Here is a 17878-nt window from a genome sequence, read left to right on the forward strand (position 1 = left end):
GATTTCTCCTGGTGTCCTGGCCAACATTTATCCCTCAACCAACATCAAAAACAGAATATCTGGTCATTAAGCTCATTGCTTTGGGTCCTTGCTGTGCGCAAATTGGCTGCCGCATTTCCTACATTAAATGTGTGGCTACACTTCAAAAGTATTTAATTGGCAGTAAAGCGCTTTGGGACATCCTGAGGTTGTGAAAGGTGCTGTACAAATGCAATTTCTTTCTATCTTATTTAATTTACCAATTCTCTTCAAAAATAAAGTAATAATGAACAAATAAAAATAAATCTGGAGTAGGAAGTAAATTCTTAAATGCGAGGTAACTGACCAGTAGTTCCGTCCACCTACACAGTTGTTCAGCCACTTGCAATGATGATCAAAATCAGAAATGCATTTGTTACAAGTGCTGCAGTGTTTGGCTTTCATTCCCCTGAAAAGAAAAAGCAAAAAGATAGATTCATTCAGGTCAGCACATGACTGTTCGGAATATACCCGACCAATAGGATTGCCAACTCTTGTTGGACGTATTCCTGGGTGTTTCATCACATGACCACCTGCCGCCAACCGCCCCACCCCCATCATTGGTCACCCAACACCTCCATCCTCGAGGCACCCCGCCTTCCCACGCCAACTGGAAAGCAAACAGACACTTCCTCACCTGATGGAATGATTCTCGACTGTCAGTCAAACAGCCCTATTTCCCATCCCTGATATTTTTATTACTAGTAAACAATGCCTCTATGATTTATCCTGTGTTTGCTCACAGCAGTGTCCGAGAGATTAATGTTTAATTCCTGGAAACTCCAGGACAATCCTGGGGGGGTTAGCAACCCTACCTGCCAATGAGGGTATAAACTTCTCTTACTTTATATTGGAACAGATATTAGGAAGGACCTCTTTGTTCAAAGTGATGAAAGTTTGGAATAATCTGCTTGATGGGGTTTATCAAAGGCAAAAAGCATTAGAGTTTATACTGGGAGAGTATTGAATGTTCTTTGCAACTTTCATAATGTGATCTACCATACGACGAACTTACCTTCAAGTAAGTTAAGAACTGAAGTTTTCTAACAAGAGGACCCCCCAAAGGATCCTATGTGGTCATCAGAAACTGGGGCTCTTTCAATTAGAACAAACAAGGATATGAGGACATCTGATAAAGACTTTCACAATTATGAAGGGTTTTGACGAGCTAAATAAGGACAAACTATTTGGGCATGAGTTTAAGATTATCGCCAAAAGAATGAAGGGAGAGATTAGGAGAAAGTTGACTGAGGACTGTTCGGACACAAAATGCCCTACTAGAAGTGGTGGTGGAAGCAGAATCATAAGAACATAAGAAATAGGAGGAGGAGTAGGCCATACGGCCCCTCGAGCCTGCACTGCCATTCAACAAGATCATGGCTGATCTTCTACCTCAACGCCATTTTCCTGCGCCATTCCCATATCCTTTGATACCTTTAATATCTAGAAATCTATCGATCTCTGTTTTGAATGTACTCAATGACTGAGCCTCCACAGCCCTCTGGGGTACAGAACTCCAAAGATTCACCACCCTCTGAATGAAGAAATTTCTCCTTATCTCAGTCCTAAATGGCCTACCCCTTATTCTGAGACTGTGACTCCTGGTTCTAGACTCCCCAGCCAGGGGAAACATCCTCCTTTGCATCTACTCTGTCGAGCCCTGTAAGAATTTTGTATGTTTCAATGAGATCACCTCTCGTTCTCCTAAACGCTAGAGAATACAGGCCTAGTCTACTCAATCTCTCCTCATACGACAATCCCGCCATCCCAGGAATCAGTCTGGTGAACCTTCATTGCACTCCCTCTATGGCTATCAACAAATAGCTTTTGAAAAACAAGTGGATTCATATTTTGAAAAGAAACATTTAAGAGGAACGGGCAGGGGAATGGGAGTGTGCGGATAGCTCTTTCAGAGAGCGGGCAATAGGCATAGTGGCCGCCTTCTGTGCTATAAAATTTTATGATGTGAAATTTTCTGGGAGATTGGATCTAGAGGGATGAGGTTTGAAAGGCTAAATGGCCTCGTCTCAGCCTTTATTTTCTTTATGGACCGCACTGGTTACAATGCCAATTTCCAAAACTGTATTAATTGCAAACCTTCAGGTCTCATGACATCTGCTACAGGCCTTACCCACACTAATCAGAATGAGACTGGGGCTAAAAGGGTTAAATTATGAGGACTGGTTGCATAGACTAGGCTTGTTTTCCCTTGAGTATAGAAGGTTAAGGGGTGATCTAATTGAGGTGTTTAAGATGAAAGGATTTGATAGGGTAGATAGAGAGAAACTATTTCCTCTGGTGTGGGGAGTTCAGAACAAGGGGGCATAACCTTAAAATTAGAGCTAGGCTGTTCAGGGGTGATGTCAGGAAGCACTTCTTCACACAAAGGGTAGTGGAAATCTGGAACTCTCTCCCCCAGAAAGCTGTTGAGGCTGGGGGGTGGGGGGGTCAATTGAAAATATCAAAACTAAGATTGATAGATTTTTGTCAGGTAAGGGTATTAAGAGTTATGGAACCAAGGCGGGAAGATGGAGTTAAGATACAGATCAGCCATGATCTAATTGAATGGCGGAACAAGCTTGAGGGGCTGAATGGCCTCTTCCTGTTCCTATAATTGATTTATCAGTGACCTCGGTGTCTTAGGAGGGAGCAGAAAGAAATCACACCGGGATTTTGACTTTCAATCACTGCCCAGTGACTCATGCTGGAAAGTGGAGGTGCATGGGGTCCTGGTGAGAACAGGTTCAAACTTGGCTGTGGATGTCCTCTATGGTGAAATAGTTTGCTAACGCTTGCCGTTAAGGCTCACACATCAAGGATGTCCACTTGGGCCTTGCACTGGCATCTATGGGCTCTGGTGAAACAATGCCCCCAACAATGAACCTTCGGGGGAAGAGGCAAGAAAATTTTGAAAACGTAACTTGAATTTCGTGCACATTTCCCCCCCAAAAAACGCACGGTGTTAGGAGCACTCAAAAAATTCAATGAGATATTTAGTGGGAATCTTTTACAAGTCTGCTCTGAGGCAGGGCATTGAATAAGAGTTCCAGGGGCTCTTCACTGGAGAGGGGGATCACTGAACCTTTTGTCTGCATTTAAAGGATTACCTGCATTAGAAACAGAAAGCCTTTGGACTTTCGGTGACTAGGGGACACAGATTTAAGATAACTGGCAAAAGAGCCAGAGGGGAGATGAGGAAACATTTTTTTTTTTAACGCAGCGAGTTGTTATGATGATCTGGAATGCAGTGCCTGAAGAATGATGGAAGCAGATTCTATAGTAACTTCCAAAAGGGAATTGGACAAATACTTGAAGGGGAGAAAATTGTAGGGCTATGGGGAAAGGTCAGGGGAGTGGGACTAATTGAATAGCTTTCAAAGGAACGGCACAGGCACGATGGGCTCCTCCTGTGCTGTAAAATTCTATGATTCTATGATAATAAACTGCATGATACATGCGGAAATATTCAAGCAGAAACTGTTCTCAATCAAACCCCATATAATAGTTAGTTGTTACTCTGAAATGGTTTAACATACGGAGAAAAATTATTGGAAATTCCACTTCATAATTTTTTTTAATTCAATATAAAAATGTTTCATCATTCCTTACGAAATAGAATTTTACTGCAGGGGACAGGCTGTGTTTGTCTTTTGATGTGATGGGCACAGCATTAAGCATTAGGACATACAGGAGTAACACGACTTTATTTGATAATACAAAAAAAATCCAACGTTTAACACTTTGAAAAGCTAGACAGTATCAGCAGTCTATTTGGCCATGGGAGCCATCACAGACGAGTTTGTTCTGTTCGCACCTTACATCCACATAAGTAAACTTCCAACAGGAGGGCACTGGAGATCAATCAAGTGAACCCATGAATGAGAACAGAGGCTGATTTCACCCTCTCCCCTCCCTCCATCCTCTCTCTCTCCCCTCTCCTCCCTATCTCCAAGTTGGTGAGGCCAATTCTCAGGGTCCAGCTGCCACCTTGGGCTAAGTTGACCTGACCCAACAAAGCCTTGGGCCCTTCTTGGCTCACTGGGCTGTGTACATAACACCTGAGCTATTGGTGAGATCTCCTGATTCACAATTTTATTCGCTATGGGTGTTGGAATAATTACAGCCCCCTTAGTCATTCAGCAATAAAAGTGCAGAGACCCAAATGCAACAGAGCGCATCAGCTCATGAACCCTTTAAAGTACTTAACCAGGCTGATACTCACACGTCCACTTCACACAGGTAGCAATGCTGGTTCTTAATGACATGGGGATGCTTGGCTCGGTCGAGTGTTGGCATGGGACTCTTGTAGTTTTTCCTGGCACGCACACTCTTGTCTGCTGGGTCAATGGAAACAGCAACCAGATGGACAATGAAATGAAGCCCAAACAGCAGGCCAATCATCTGAATCCCCAGGTGTTAAGGACCAAAAATAGACTCCGGGAGCAAAGGAAATGAAAAACAAGTCAGGTCTACTTGCAGCTTTAGTACAGGATTGTACACTGTGACCAAGGCCATCGAACAATTCTTTCGCTGGTTGAAGGGAAATGAGCGAATGTGGCAGGTGTTCGGATGCACTCCCACTCTCCCCCCGATGTACAGGGCATCAGGACAGGCTAGACGGACCAGCTGGTCTTTTCCTGAATGACATTTTCGTATGTTCGTACAAGAATGAAAGCAGCTGTGTCCTAATCACAAGATAATTCAGATCCTGGTGCAGTAAAAAACCAAATGAAACACATACCTGGTTCATTATTACCAATACATTGAAGCTTTGTTGTAGCTCAGTGGGTAGCACTCGAGCCTCTGAGTCAGAAGGTTGTGGGTTCAAGTCCCACTCCAGAGACTTGAGCCACATGATCTAGACTGTCACTCCAGTACAGTACTGAGGGAGTTAAACAAAGGCTCTCTCAGGTGGATGCAAAAGATCCCACAGCATTATTTTGAAGAGGAGCAAGGGACATATAGCCAATATGTATCCCTCAATAAACATCACTAAAACATATTATCTGGTCATTAACACATTACTGTTTGTGGGACTTTGCTGTATGAAAATTGGCTGTGGCATTTTCCACATTACAACAGTGACTACACTTCAAAAGTATGTAAAATGCTTTGTGACGCCTTGAGGTCATGAAAAGCAGAACAAGTGCAAATTCTTTCTTTAATAAAATATTTCATTTTACTTTCCATTGGTCCCTGAGATTATCTTGACCTCATAGTTGCAGTCTAACACAGAACAGTGACAGACTGTCACGCTAAGATAAACTTTGCTTGTATTGTGTGTTCCACAGATGCTCTGTTCGTAAATCAATTTTCTTTCGTAAGAACCCATGTATTTGGTGAGTTGTTGAGGTTGTAGCATCTGGAACTTTATTTACCGCTGGTTGCTATGGGGATTTTTTTCCTTCTACCTCAATATTATTAATCCCACACTTGCAGTGTGAGGCAACTGAGTTCCAAAAGCCTATTTATTTTTACAAGACAGACCTGTTGTATATTGAACACATGCCTCATGCTTTAACTCCTTCCTCAGTCGGTCTCCTGGGACCAATGCTTGGCCGTATATAGGTCATGTGTCAGCTGTGGCTCAGTGGGTAGCACTCTTAGCCTCTGAGTCAGAAGGTTGTGGGTTCAAGTCCTACTCCAGAGACTTGAGGCTGACACTCACAGTGCAGTACTGAGGAAGTGCTGTATTGGCGGAGGTGCTGTTATTCGGATGAGACATCAAACCGAGGTCCCGTCTTCCCTCTCAGGTGGGCATAAAGGATCCCACGGCAATATTTCAAAGAAAAGCAGGGGAGTTCTCCCCGATGTCCTGCCCAATATTTATCCCACAACCAACATCACTAAAAATAGATTAACTGGTCATTATCACATTGCTATTTGTGGGATCTTGCTGTGTGCAAATTGGCTGCTGCATTTCCTGCATTACAACAATAACTACATTTCAAAAGTACTTCATCGGCTGTGAAGAGCTTTAACGTCTCATCCGAAAGACGGCACTTCCAACAGTGCAGTGCTCCCTCAGTACTGCACTGGAGTGTCAGCCTGGATTACGTGCTCAAGTCTCTATGAGTGGGATTGAACCCACAATCTTCTGACTCAGAGACGAGAGTGTTATCACTAAGCCGCAGCTGACACTTGCAGATATGATGCTCTTCCTTTACCATCACTTCCTGGCTCAACACCAAATCACAAATTGAATTTCTGACAGTGTCTCTCTTGGCCCCTCTCCCTCAGCTCTCCTTCTGGCTGCCTGAGTCTTTAATCAAACAGCTAAGTTTCATTTAAAATCTCGAATGGTTTCCCTCGATTCGGCAGTAGTATAGAATGGGTGAGATACAGGGTAGAGTTTCCTACACTCTGTCCCAACAATGTGCCTTTCTCCCAGCCTCAGGAGAATCTCACCTGCTGGGATAGTTCCATTTCCCACCTGTGTCACTTTTTGGTCTTTGACTTATGATTTCTAGTTTTGTGTCTCAGGGGTCACATAGGAACAGGAGTAGGCCATTCAGCCCGTTGAGCCTGTTCTGCCATTCAATTACATCATGGCTGATCTGTAGCTCGACTCCATTTGATTCATATCCCTTGGTGCCCTTACCCAACAAAAATCTACCAATCTCAGTCTTCAAAGCTCCAACTGATCCACAGCATTTTGGAGAACAGCGTTGCAGATTTCCACTATCTTTTGTGTGAAAATGTACTTCCTGATTTCACTTCTAAATGGCCTATCTCTAATTTTAAGGATAGGCCCCCTCGTTCTGGACTCCCCCATCAGAGGAAACAGTTTCTCTGCGTCTACCCTATCAAATCCCTACATCATTTTAAAGACCTCGATTAGATCACCTCTCAACCTTCTAAATGTCCAAGTAGAAACTGGCTTGATATTTCCCAAGTCAATTTCACTTTGAACTCACCTGGCAGGCAGAGAGAGATGATTCCCATCTCGACAGGCTGGGCTGGGGTAGGCTAGATTTGAGCCATGATGAGGGGGTGGGAGTGAGAGGATGTTAAGGGATATTCTTCTAACCTACAATGCCAACTATTCACAATACAGCCAGGTAATTTGCTTTTATTACTGTGCCTATAGGATCATTATTAAAAACAGAGAATTTAAATACAGTACTGTTAAAAGAAATGCTTCTTGTAATTTTTTTTTATTCCTTTCCTGCAGAGTAAATATTAATTCATATTCTATTAATAGGAATTGACCCATTTCCTAGGAATATCTGATTTTCCATGTAAATATTCTTCTTAGGTCCCCTTTCGTTATTGTGCTTAGAATCCTGAATGATTTTAAATACAAATATAAAATATAAGATAGCCACTAACAGATTAAATAAAGAAGTGATGATGAAGAATTTCTTTATACAGAGAATGGTGAGAATGTGGAACTTGCTGCCACATGGAGTGGTTGAAGCATTTAAGGAGAGGCTTGATGCATGCATGAGGGAGAAAGGAATAGATGGGATACAGGTGCAGGGTGGGAAGAGGTAATTTGAATGGGAGGAGGCTCGTGTGGAGTATAAACACCGGCATAGACTGGTTGGGCTGAAAGGCCTGTTTCTGTGCTGTAGAATCTATGCAAAACATGCGTAGGTAAATGGTACATGCGACTTGAAATGATTACTCAAAACTAACTGCTGCATATCCTGTTTGTGAGTCATGCGAACTCACTAAGGACCTTGGTAAAGGTTCATATGAAGCCTGCTTGGATGGTTACTAGGAAGTACTGAACAAATCAAATTACTATCCCTGCCTGCCTTTATCAGCACTATTTGCGTAGAACCTTACAGCACAGAAGGCGGCCACTCGGCCCATCATGCCTGTGTTGGCTCATTTAAAGAGCTTTCCGATTAGTCCCACTCCTGTGCTCTTTCCCCATATCCCTGCAAATTCTTTCTGTGAATATTAAAGACCCTAGTGAAAAGGCAGCAATGACATTTACCTGGTGAGTGATAATTAATTGTGGAACAAAAAAGCTTCAGTCTCTTTTTATTTTTTTTAAATCGACTGGCTTTCACTGGCTATTTTCTAATGTTACTGATGACTGTCCCTGGGCATCCTTCACTTCACCATGGAAAACAAATCCAAACCATACATCAATAAATCACCCTTACACCTTGAAATATGTGCCAAGATTATGATAATATTGGCACTCGACTGCGTTCTAGCCATGAAATTGCATCTCCGAGCCCTTGCTACATTTAGGCTTAATCTTGTGACTGCGTTAGCATTACAATGTCACAGATAGCATTTTGCAATTAATAATCTGGACATTTTAAAAGATCATTCCATCATCGTTACAATAATTAGCAGCATTGCAATACCTAGGCATATCTCTAATCGTATTATATAGTCTGCAAATAAAAATTGTAATTGTTGAGAATTGTCACAATTTGCAGTAACATCAAAAAAAATATGCGCATGGCAGAATTTCAGCACCAGGTACAACGTACAGAGAGGAGGTGCCAGTATTAGAGACTGACTCGATAACTCGAGTTCAGCCATCATATGGGTTATGGGGAGCTTCAATATTGGTGATATCGATGGCATCACTGCTGGCCAGGATATATATTCCAGTTACAAAACACAGAGCAAGTTTTCACCTAGAATCCTTTTTTATTCATTCTCTTGGCATCGCTGGCATGGCCAGCATTTACTGCCCATCCCTAGTTGCCCCGAGAAGGTGGTGGTGAGCTGCTTTCTTGAACCGCTGCAGTCCGTGTGGTTTGATACAACTGAGGGGCTTGCTAGGCCAGGACAGAAATAGTCCATTCTGCACTAGCACATGGGGAGCTTACATCCTTTAAGAGGATTGGTGCAGCTTTGTGTTCTTGCTGAGAACAATGGGTCAGATTGGGGCACTGCCTGATGAGGCCAGCTTCTTGTAGGCCCGTCCACTAAAGGCTCGATCACAATCCAGATGTTGAGATAAGAACATAAGAACATAAGAAATAGGAGCAGGAGTAGGCCAATCGGCCCCTCGAGCCTGCTCCGCCATTCAATAAGATCATGGCTGATCTGATCCTAACCTCAAATTTAAAATCATGTCCAATTTCCTGCCCGTTCCCCGTAACCCCTAATTCCCTTTACTTCTAGGAAACTGTCTATTTCTGTTTTAAATTTATTTAATGATGTAGCTTCCAGAGATTCCTGGGGCAGCAAATTCCACAGACCTACCACCCTCTGAGTGAAGAAGTTTCTCCTCATCTCAGTTTTGAAAGAGCAGCCCTTATTCTACGATTATGCCCCCTCGTTCTAGTTTCACCCATCCTTGGGAACATCCTCACCGCATCCACCCGATCAAGCCCCCTTCACAATCTTATATGTTTCAATAAGATCGCCTCTCATTCTTCTGAACTCCAATGAGTAGAGTCCCAATCTACTCAACCTCTCCTCATATGTCCGCCCCCTCATCCCCGGGATTAACCGAGTGAATCGTCTTTGTACTGCCTCGAGAGCAAGTATGTCTTTTCTTAAGTATGGACACCAAAACTGTATGCAGTATTCCAGGTGCGGTCTCACTAATACCTTATATAACTGCAGCAATACCTCCCTGTTTTTATATTCTATCCCCCGAGCAATAAAAGCCAACATTCCGTTGGCCTTCTTGATCACCTGCTGCACCTGCATACTAACCTTTTGATTTTCTTGCACTATGTTCTCAATCTCCACAATGTCCTGAGACATCAGTCTGACCTTGGATTTCCTATACCATTATCTCAACACTATGGTGTCCAAACATAAAATCCAGATTTTGTGACTCATTCCTTTTTGTAGAAACGCAGTGCGATACCTATAAGAAATATGGAACCTTTCACTTGTCCACAAGCTCAGTTTTGAAACATCCACAGTGCTGAACTTTCCATCTGTGGATAAACTAAGTGGACGCTATTTGGGACGAATTTCTCGAGCCCATCAGCTCCACCCAGCCTAAGGTTGCCAACTCTGGTTGGACATATCCCTGGAGGTGTCACCACATGACCTCCTGCCTCCAACCACCCCAGCCCCCGCTCCTGCCACTGGTCGCCCAACATGTCCATTCTCATGGTGCACCGCCTTCCTATGCCAATTGGAATGCAAATAAACTCTTATTACCCGATTGAATGATTCTTAATCATCAAACAGCCTTTTTTCCCCATGTCCAATATTTTTGTAACGAACAAACAAAAGTAAAGAATTTTTTTTAATGCCGCTATGATTTTTCTCCTGAGTCGCTCGCAGCAGTGTACTGGAGATTAGCCTTTATTTCCTGGAGACTCCAGGGCAATCCTGGAGGGTTGGCAACTCTAATTCAGCCCAAATTTTACTGTGAACTCAGAAAATGGCTAATGGAAATTGCATTTAAAATACGTTATTAATGTTTATAAGGTAATGAAAGTAACAATCTCAAGGGTGTGCATTTATTAGCTCAACCTCATTTCATGGAGAAGATAGACTTTGGTGTGTTAAGCTGCACAGCATAATCAGAAACTTTTCCCTGTTATATATCCTCTATTTAGTTGGTAGTGTTATTTTATTTGGCGAGGGGAAAAATCAAATTAAGAGTGTATTCCGGTCCAACAAACACATACATCATGCAACGCTCGCAAGCTAGGTGCATATTAAAATGAGTTGACCCAGTCATATTTTGTAAAGGATACAGCATAACCAACATATTTCCAAGCATATGGCAGCATTGGTATGTAAATCCCAAAGGCAACAATAGCTAGGTACAAGTATAGCAACCAGGCAATCAACTGGAAGGAATGGAGAGGTAAGGTCCAACCGTTGACTCTTGAACGAGTTGGAGGAGTAACTAGATCATTTCTGCTGTTCTCCTGTTCAGGCCCAGTTTTCCGTAATCTCCGGTCATAGCAATTCATCTGAGAGCAGAAAAGAAAAAGGAGATAAAATTAATCTTTTCTCCGCTCCAGCTGGTGTTTTTTTTCCCCCCACTATCTACAAATACCTGTTTTTGAAAAATCCAATCAGTTTCTGGGAACTTCTCATTTATTTTCCAAAAATTTTCTTTTATTATTCATTCTCGGGATGTGGGCGTCGCTGGCAAGGCCGGCATTTATTGCCCATCCCTAGTTGCCCTTGAGAAGGTGATGGTGGGTCGCCTTCTTGAACCGTTGCAGTCCGTGTGGCATTCCTTGTGGCAGTTTGATACAACGGAATGGCTTGCTAGGCCCACTTCAAAGGGCCAACCATGTTTTTGTGGGACTGGAGTCACATATAGGCGAGACCAGGAAAAGGACAGCAGGTTTCCTTCCCTGAAGGACATTAGTGAACCAATTGGATTTTACGACCATCCGACAGCTTCATGGTCACTTTTACTGATACTAGTTTTTTTTTTTTAAAAACTGAATTCAAATTCTCAAACTGCCACAGTGGGATTTGAAATCGCGTTCTGCGGATTATTAGTCCCATAACATAGTCGCAATACTACCAATTGTCAGTTTTTAGTTTAAACAATTCCATTCGGATGAAACCTCCAAAATCAGTCATAATAGAGGGAATCTCCTACTGTGGATGTAAAAGATCCCATGACACTATTCGAAGAAGAGCAGTGGAGTTCACCCCGGTGTCCTGACCGATATTTATCCCTCAATCAACATCACTAAAAAAATTATCTGGTCATTATCTCAAAGCTGTTTGTGGGACCTTGCTGTGCGCAAATTGGCTACCACGTTTTCTACATTACAACAGTGACTACTTCAAAAGTACTTCATTGGCTGTAAAGCGCTTTGGGACGTCCTGAGGTTGTGAAAGGCGCTATATAAATGCAAGTCTTACTTTACGATAATGGAAGTTAACAGGCAATGGAAAGTTCCTAAACGTTGTCCTTGCACGTGTCGTACAGTAATACCCTGGGCAGGGAAATGAAACAAGTACAATTCAATTGGTTCTTTGTATTGAATCTTCCTTGGGCTGAGAGGTTGATTTATATCAGATCAGAGATGATGGTGCTGGAGTGCTGTGTAACACGCTCATTGATAGATATTTGGAGTTCTTTTGCATTCACTTTTCACACTTAAAATTTCTTGTTTTTTTCTTTAAATATTCAGAATACCCACCCCGATTTACATTTCTGTTGACATCTACGTTGAAATTTCTCGATTGAGCAGATTCCAAGGAAGGAACTACAGGCCTCATATTTGTTGCACAACCCACTATCCCACAATCCCTGCCTAGTAGGTTCGTTCACACAGCAGGAACAGTTGACCTCAGCTGTGATGTCTCTACAGTTGAACTGTCCGCTGACACGCAGCGGGGTATCTTAACTCTCCACCCCACACCCCACACCCCCGCGCTCCCCCGTCCGCCAAACCATCCCCACCTCCCCCGGCAGAAACCAGGTGGGAGATCATTTAAATTGGATCAGGAAACTTACCTGCTGGCCTCCCTTTAAATTGCAGGTGCCAAGGACATGTGCTTGAAGCTAGGTCATCACCAGCGGGACTCGACTGCCATTTTAAAAGGTGGAGAAGTGGCTGAAGCTAGTGGGAGGAGGATCAGAGGGAGAAGTCGACCCTCCAGGTAAATTAATTTATTTCCTTTTTGGGGCATTCAACCGATACTCAAACCACCGCAGCACATTATCACTAATTCCACAAGATTCTATCTTGGAGAGAAGCCTCGTGTGGTACCTTATCATAGGCTTTGAAAGTCCAGGTATACAATGTCTACCAGGTTACCCTCATCCACTAACCTAGTGACTTCTTCAAAAAATTCAATCAAATTAGTAAAACACAACCACCTTTTCCAGAAGCCTTCTTCGGTGTCCCCGAGAAGGCCTTCCCTATCTAAATGGTCATATAGTGCATCCCTAATTAAATACAATTTACAGCACAGAAACAGACCATTCAGTCCAACAGATCTATGCCGGTGTTTATGCTCTACATGAGCCTCCTCCCAACTTACTTCATCTCACTCTATCAACATCCTTTTATTCCTTTCTCCCTCATGTACTTATCTAGCTTCTCCTTCCTTCAAGCATCTTACCTATTACTGACATCAAGCTAATGAGCCTATAGTTACCCAGCTCTGCCTTATCACCCTTACAGAATCATAGAATGGTTATCGCATGGAAGGAGGCCATTCAGCCCATCAAGCTCATGCTGGGTCTTTGTAAGAGCAATCCAGTTAGTCCGATTCCCTCACTCTTTCCCCATAACCCTGCAAATCTTTTCCATTTAAATATTTATCCAATTCCTTTTTGAAAGCCACAATTGAATCTGCTTCCACCACCCTTTCAGGCAGCACATTCCAGATCATAACTACTCGCTGCGTAAAAAAGTTTTTCCTCATGTCGCCTTTGGTTCTTTTGCCAATCAACTTAAACCTGTGTCCTCTGGTTCTCAACCCTTCTACCAATGCAAAAAATTTCTCTTTATTTACTTTATCCAAACCCTTCGTGATTTTGAATACTTCTATCAAATTTCCTCTTAACCTTCTCTGCTGTAAGGAGAACAAACCCAGCTCCTCTAGTATCCACGTAACTGAAGTCCCTTCATCCCTGGAATCATTCTATTAAATCTTTTCTGCACCCTCTCTAAGGCCTTCACGTCCTTCCTAAAGTGCGGTGCCCAGAATTGGACACAATACTCCAGTTGTGGCTGAACCAGTGTTTTATAAAGGTTCAACATAACTTCCTTGCTTTTGTACTCTATGCCTCTAGTCATAAAGCCCAGGATCCCGTATGCTTTTTTTAACCTCTTTCTCAACCTGTCCTGCCACCTTCAAAGATTTGTGTACATATACCTCCAGGTCTCTCTGACTCTGCACCCTCTTTAGAATTGTACCATTTAGTTTATATTGCCTCTCCTCATTCTTCCTGCCAAAATGTATCACTTCACACTTCTCTGCGTTAAATTTCATCTGCCATGTGTCCGCCCTTTCCATCAGCTTGTCTACGTCCTCTTGAAGTCTATTACTATCCTCCTCACTGTTTACTACACTTCCAAGTTTTGTGCCATCTGTGCCAAGTCCTAGTCATTAATATATATCAAAAAAAGCAGTGGTCCTAGTACCAACCCCTGAGGAACACCACTGTATACTTCCCTCCAGTCTGAAAAACAACCAACCACCACTATGCTCTGTTTCCAATACGTGGCCAATTTTGCATCCATGCTGCCACTGCCCCTTTTATTCCATGGGCTTCAATTTTGCTGACAAGCCTATTATGTGGCACTTTATCAATCGCCTTTTGAAAGCCCATATACACCACATCAACAGCATTGCCCTCAACTACCCTCTCTGTTACCTCATTAAAAAACTCAATCAAGTTAGTTAAACACGATTTGCCTTTAACAAATCCGTGCTGGCTTTCCTTTATTAATTCATATTTGTCCAAGTGACTATTAATTCTGTCCCAGAATATCATTTCTAAAAGTTTCCCCACCACACAGGTTAAACTGACTGGCTTGTAGCTGCCAGGTTTATCCTTACACCTCTTTTTGAACAAGGGTGTAACATTTGCAAGTTAACATCATCAACTATGTTAGCATCCTTCCAGTCTTAAGGATACAGCCCGCGACTCCAGCAAGCTATTAAAGATAGGGGCAAGGGGCTCATACAGTACCTGTCCCATTTCTTTAAGGATTCCTGAGTAGATATCATCTGGGCCGGTAGCCCAATCTATTCGGAGGTTCCATATTCTATCTAAGGTGATATCCTCATCTATTTTAATAATATTAATTTTACTGTTAATAGCACCACTCAATACAGTCAGTTGAGCATCATCTTCAAGAGTAAAGATCATGCAAAGTATTCATATAGTGTCTCCGCCATACCCGGCTAGTCCTTTCTAACCTGTTCTTGAGCATCTTGCACTGGCCCAATACAGTCTTTGTTGGTCCTCTGACTCTTTGCGTAGCTGAGAAAGCCTTTCCCATTACTACCACAGTTGCCCACTATCCTCTTTTCCACTAACCTTTTAGCTGATCTAATTGTGACTTTAGTTTTCTTTAACTGTTCATGGTACTTGTCTTTGTTTTGCTGATAAGGAATTCAGGAGAAACTTCTTTACCCAGAAATTGGTTAAAATGTGGAACTTGCTACCACAAAAAGAGTAGTTGAGGTGAATAGCATCGATGTTTTTTAAGGGGAAGCTAGATAAGTACATGGGGGAGAAAGGAATAGAAGGATATATTGATAGGGTGAGATGAAGTAAGGTGGGAGGTGGGTCACGTGGAGCATAAACACCAGTTGGGCTGAATGGCCTGTTTCTGTGCTGTAATTTCTATGTAATTCTATGAGTATTATGTACTATTAATCTATAAAAACATTATGTTTACGTCTCATTTGTCTGTGTACGTGACCAATCAGCTGCCTTGCCTTCTTCTGACCACAATCCCTTCTGTTGGCTTTAGGGAGATGTAAAAACTTGCTTTTTATATTCAGCATCAGTTGTATTCCTGCCCAGTCAGGCTGACCAATGAGCTGTTCCAAATCCTCTGCTATTTTATTAAAGTTTTAAAATCTGGAATTAACTGAAGATTTTCAGTGCCTTTGGCTCTACCAGTCAATTGAAACCTCATGGTATTGTGGTCACTGTTTCCCAGGAATATATGTACAGCTTTCAAATCTAAGTACACGACTAATGGTAAGAAATTCATCTCTCAAAATGTACTGATCAAACAATAGACGGATTACTTAAAAAAAAATTACAGTGGCATGTTCCAAAATACAGTCTACTCTTAAATTGAAATAGTTTAACTTAAATTATCTGATCATTGAAGCTTTTTTTTGAGTACTAAATTGTCAAGGGATTATGGAGCTAAGGCGGGTAAATGGAGTTGAGGTACATATCAGCCATGATCTAATTGAATGGCGGAACAGGCTCGAGGGGCTGAATGGCCTCCTCCTGTTCCTAAGACATACCCAGCACCCGGTTTACTTTGCTTATTGAGGCAGAGTGAGCAATGAGTCAATTGGCCTCCTGACAAGTTCTATCCCACCCATAGAATACATTCACATCTGACCTTCCATTTGCCCATAATTAACTTAACTTGCCCATGCCCTGCTCATGTGAATACATCATCAAGCTCTTGGCTGTCTCCTCTTAGTCTACAGTCCTCTCAGCTTGGTGTCATAGGTCAATTTAAATATCTTGAACTGAAACAAAAAAAATCCAGGTAAGTTGGGTACACTGGGAAGAAGAGGAGTCCCAGCACTGAACCCTCTGGGACACCCCAACCCAATACCTCCTACCAATTCCTAATCCACATTCAGGCCTTAAACCTAGACCCTCCCTTTGGTTTGCGTACTTTGAAAAGACCTATTTCATCTCTGCCAGCTTGTGTAGATTAATTTGCAATAAGTTTAGGAGGGAAATCAGGAAGCACACAAAGGGTAGTAGAAATCTGGAATTCTCTCCTCCCAAAAGGCTATAGATTCTTGGGGTCAACTGGAGTTCGGGTCTCCTTATTACAAAAAGGATATAGAAGCACTGGAGAAAGTGCAAAAAAGATTTATTTACAAGGATGGTACAACTAACAGGCTGGGGCTCTTTTCTCTATAAAAGCAGTCCGAGGGAGTGTCCTGATAGAGGTCTTCAAAATTATGAAGGAGTTCGACAGGGTAGAGAGGCTGTGTCTTCAGCCGTGTAGGCCCCAAGTTCTGGAATTCCCTCCCTAAACCTCTCAGCCTCTCTCTCCTCCTTTAAGATGCTCCTTAAAACCTACCTATTTGACCAAGCTTTTGGTCACCTGTCCTAATATCTCCTTACGTGGCTCAGTGTCAAATTTTGTTTGATAATCGCTCCTGTGAAGTGCCTTGGGACGTTTTAATACGATAATGGTGCTGTATAAATACAAGTAGTTGTTGTTGGGCATTCACCAAGCTCAAGCTATTGGGCTCAGCAATTCAGTCACGACAGCTTCTGCTATGACACAGTTCGTAGACCAAACTGAAAATACAAATGTTTCCTGACTTACAAATTTTAATTAAAATTTATTTCATACCTCAATATTCATTTTAGAAGATGCACCATGCAACTTAACTACCTCCCACAAGTGAAACTAGAATCATATAAAAATCACAGGGAGTAGATTTTTGGATTATTCAGGAGGGAGATAATTGTACACGCAAATTATTCCACATTGGTGAAATGCTCTCTCTTGGTCTCCTGACATGAATATTTGGTTGCTGCTGTATTGAGAAACGATTCAACCTCATGAACACCCATTAGGAAGTAAAACTCTGGTCATCCCACCCGGTTTACCACTGCACCCAAGTTACACCACAGACCCTATAAATACTAATATCAACTCCATATTTAGACAGGCACACAGAGACAGAGAGAGAGGCACACAGAGGCAGAGGGAGGAAGAGACAGACAGAGAGAGACGCACACAGAGGCAGAGGGAGAGACAGAGAGAGAGAGGCACACAGAGGCAGAGGGAGGGAGAGACAGAGAGAGAGGCACACAGAGGCAGAGGGAGGGAGGGAGAGACAGAGAGAGAGGCACACAGAGGCAGAGGGAGGGAGGGAGAGACAGAGAGAGAGGCACACAGAGGCAGAGGGAGGGAGAGGCAGAGAGAGAGGCACACAGAGGCAGAGGGAGGGAGGGAGAGCGAGAGAGAGGCACACCGAGGCAGAGGGTGGGAGGGAGAGCGAGAGAGAGGCACACAGAGGCAGAGGGAGGGAGAGCGAGAGAGAGGCACACAGAGGCAGAGGGAGGGAGAGAGCGAGAGAGAGGCACACAGAGGCAGAGGGAGGGAGAGACAGAGAGAGAGGCACACAGAGGCAGAGGGAGGGAGAGACAGAGAGAGAGGCACACAGAGGCAGAGGGAGGGAGAGACAGAGAGAGAGGCACACAGAGGCAGAGGGAGGGAGGGAGAGCGAGAGAGAGGCACACCGAGGCAGA

General features: G+C 43.0%; 1 protein-coding gene across 4 annotated transcripts in view; it reads right to left on the reverse strand.

The window, feature by feature from the left end:
* The window catches only part of zdhhc11 (zinc finger DHHC-type containing 11), a 127715-nt gene that overhangs the window by 44045 nt on the left and 65792 nt on the right, over window positions 1-17878 (reverse strand). For all 4 annotated transcript variants that reach the window (XR_010966392.1, XM_068000620.1, XM_068000629.1 and 1 more), the window contains 3 exons: window positions 10665-10886; window positions 4241-4419; window positions 326-427 (listed from right to left, as the gene is read on the reverse strand). Coding sequence is in view for 3 of the 4 variants with exons in the window: in XM_068000620.1 (XP_067856721.1) it covers window positions 326-427; window positions 4241-4419; window positions 10665-10886 (503 nt within the window). In the remaining variant the exon portion in view is untranslated. The remainder of the gene's footprint in view (window positions 1-325; window positions 428-4240; window positions 4420-10664; window positions 10887-17878) is intronic.

The sequence above is a fragment of the Heptranchias perlo genome, chromosome 2 (assembly GCF_035084215.1).
Source record: "Heptranchias perlo isolate sHepPer1 chromosome 2, sHepPer1.hap1, whole genome shotgun sequence".
Lineage (NCBI taxonomy): Eukaryota > Metazoa > Chordata > Chondrichthyes > Hexanchiformes > Hexanchidae > Heptranchias > Heptranchias perlo.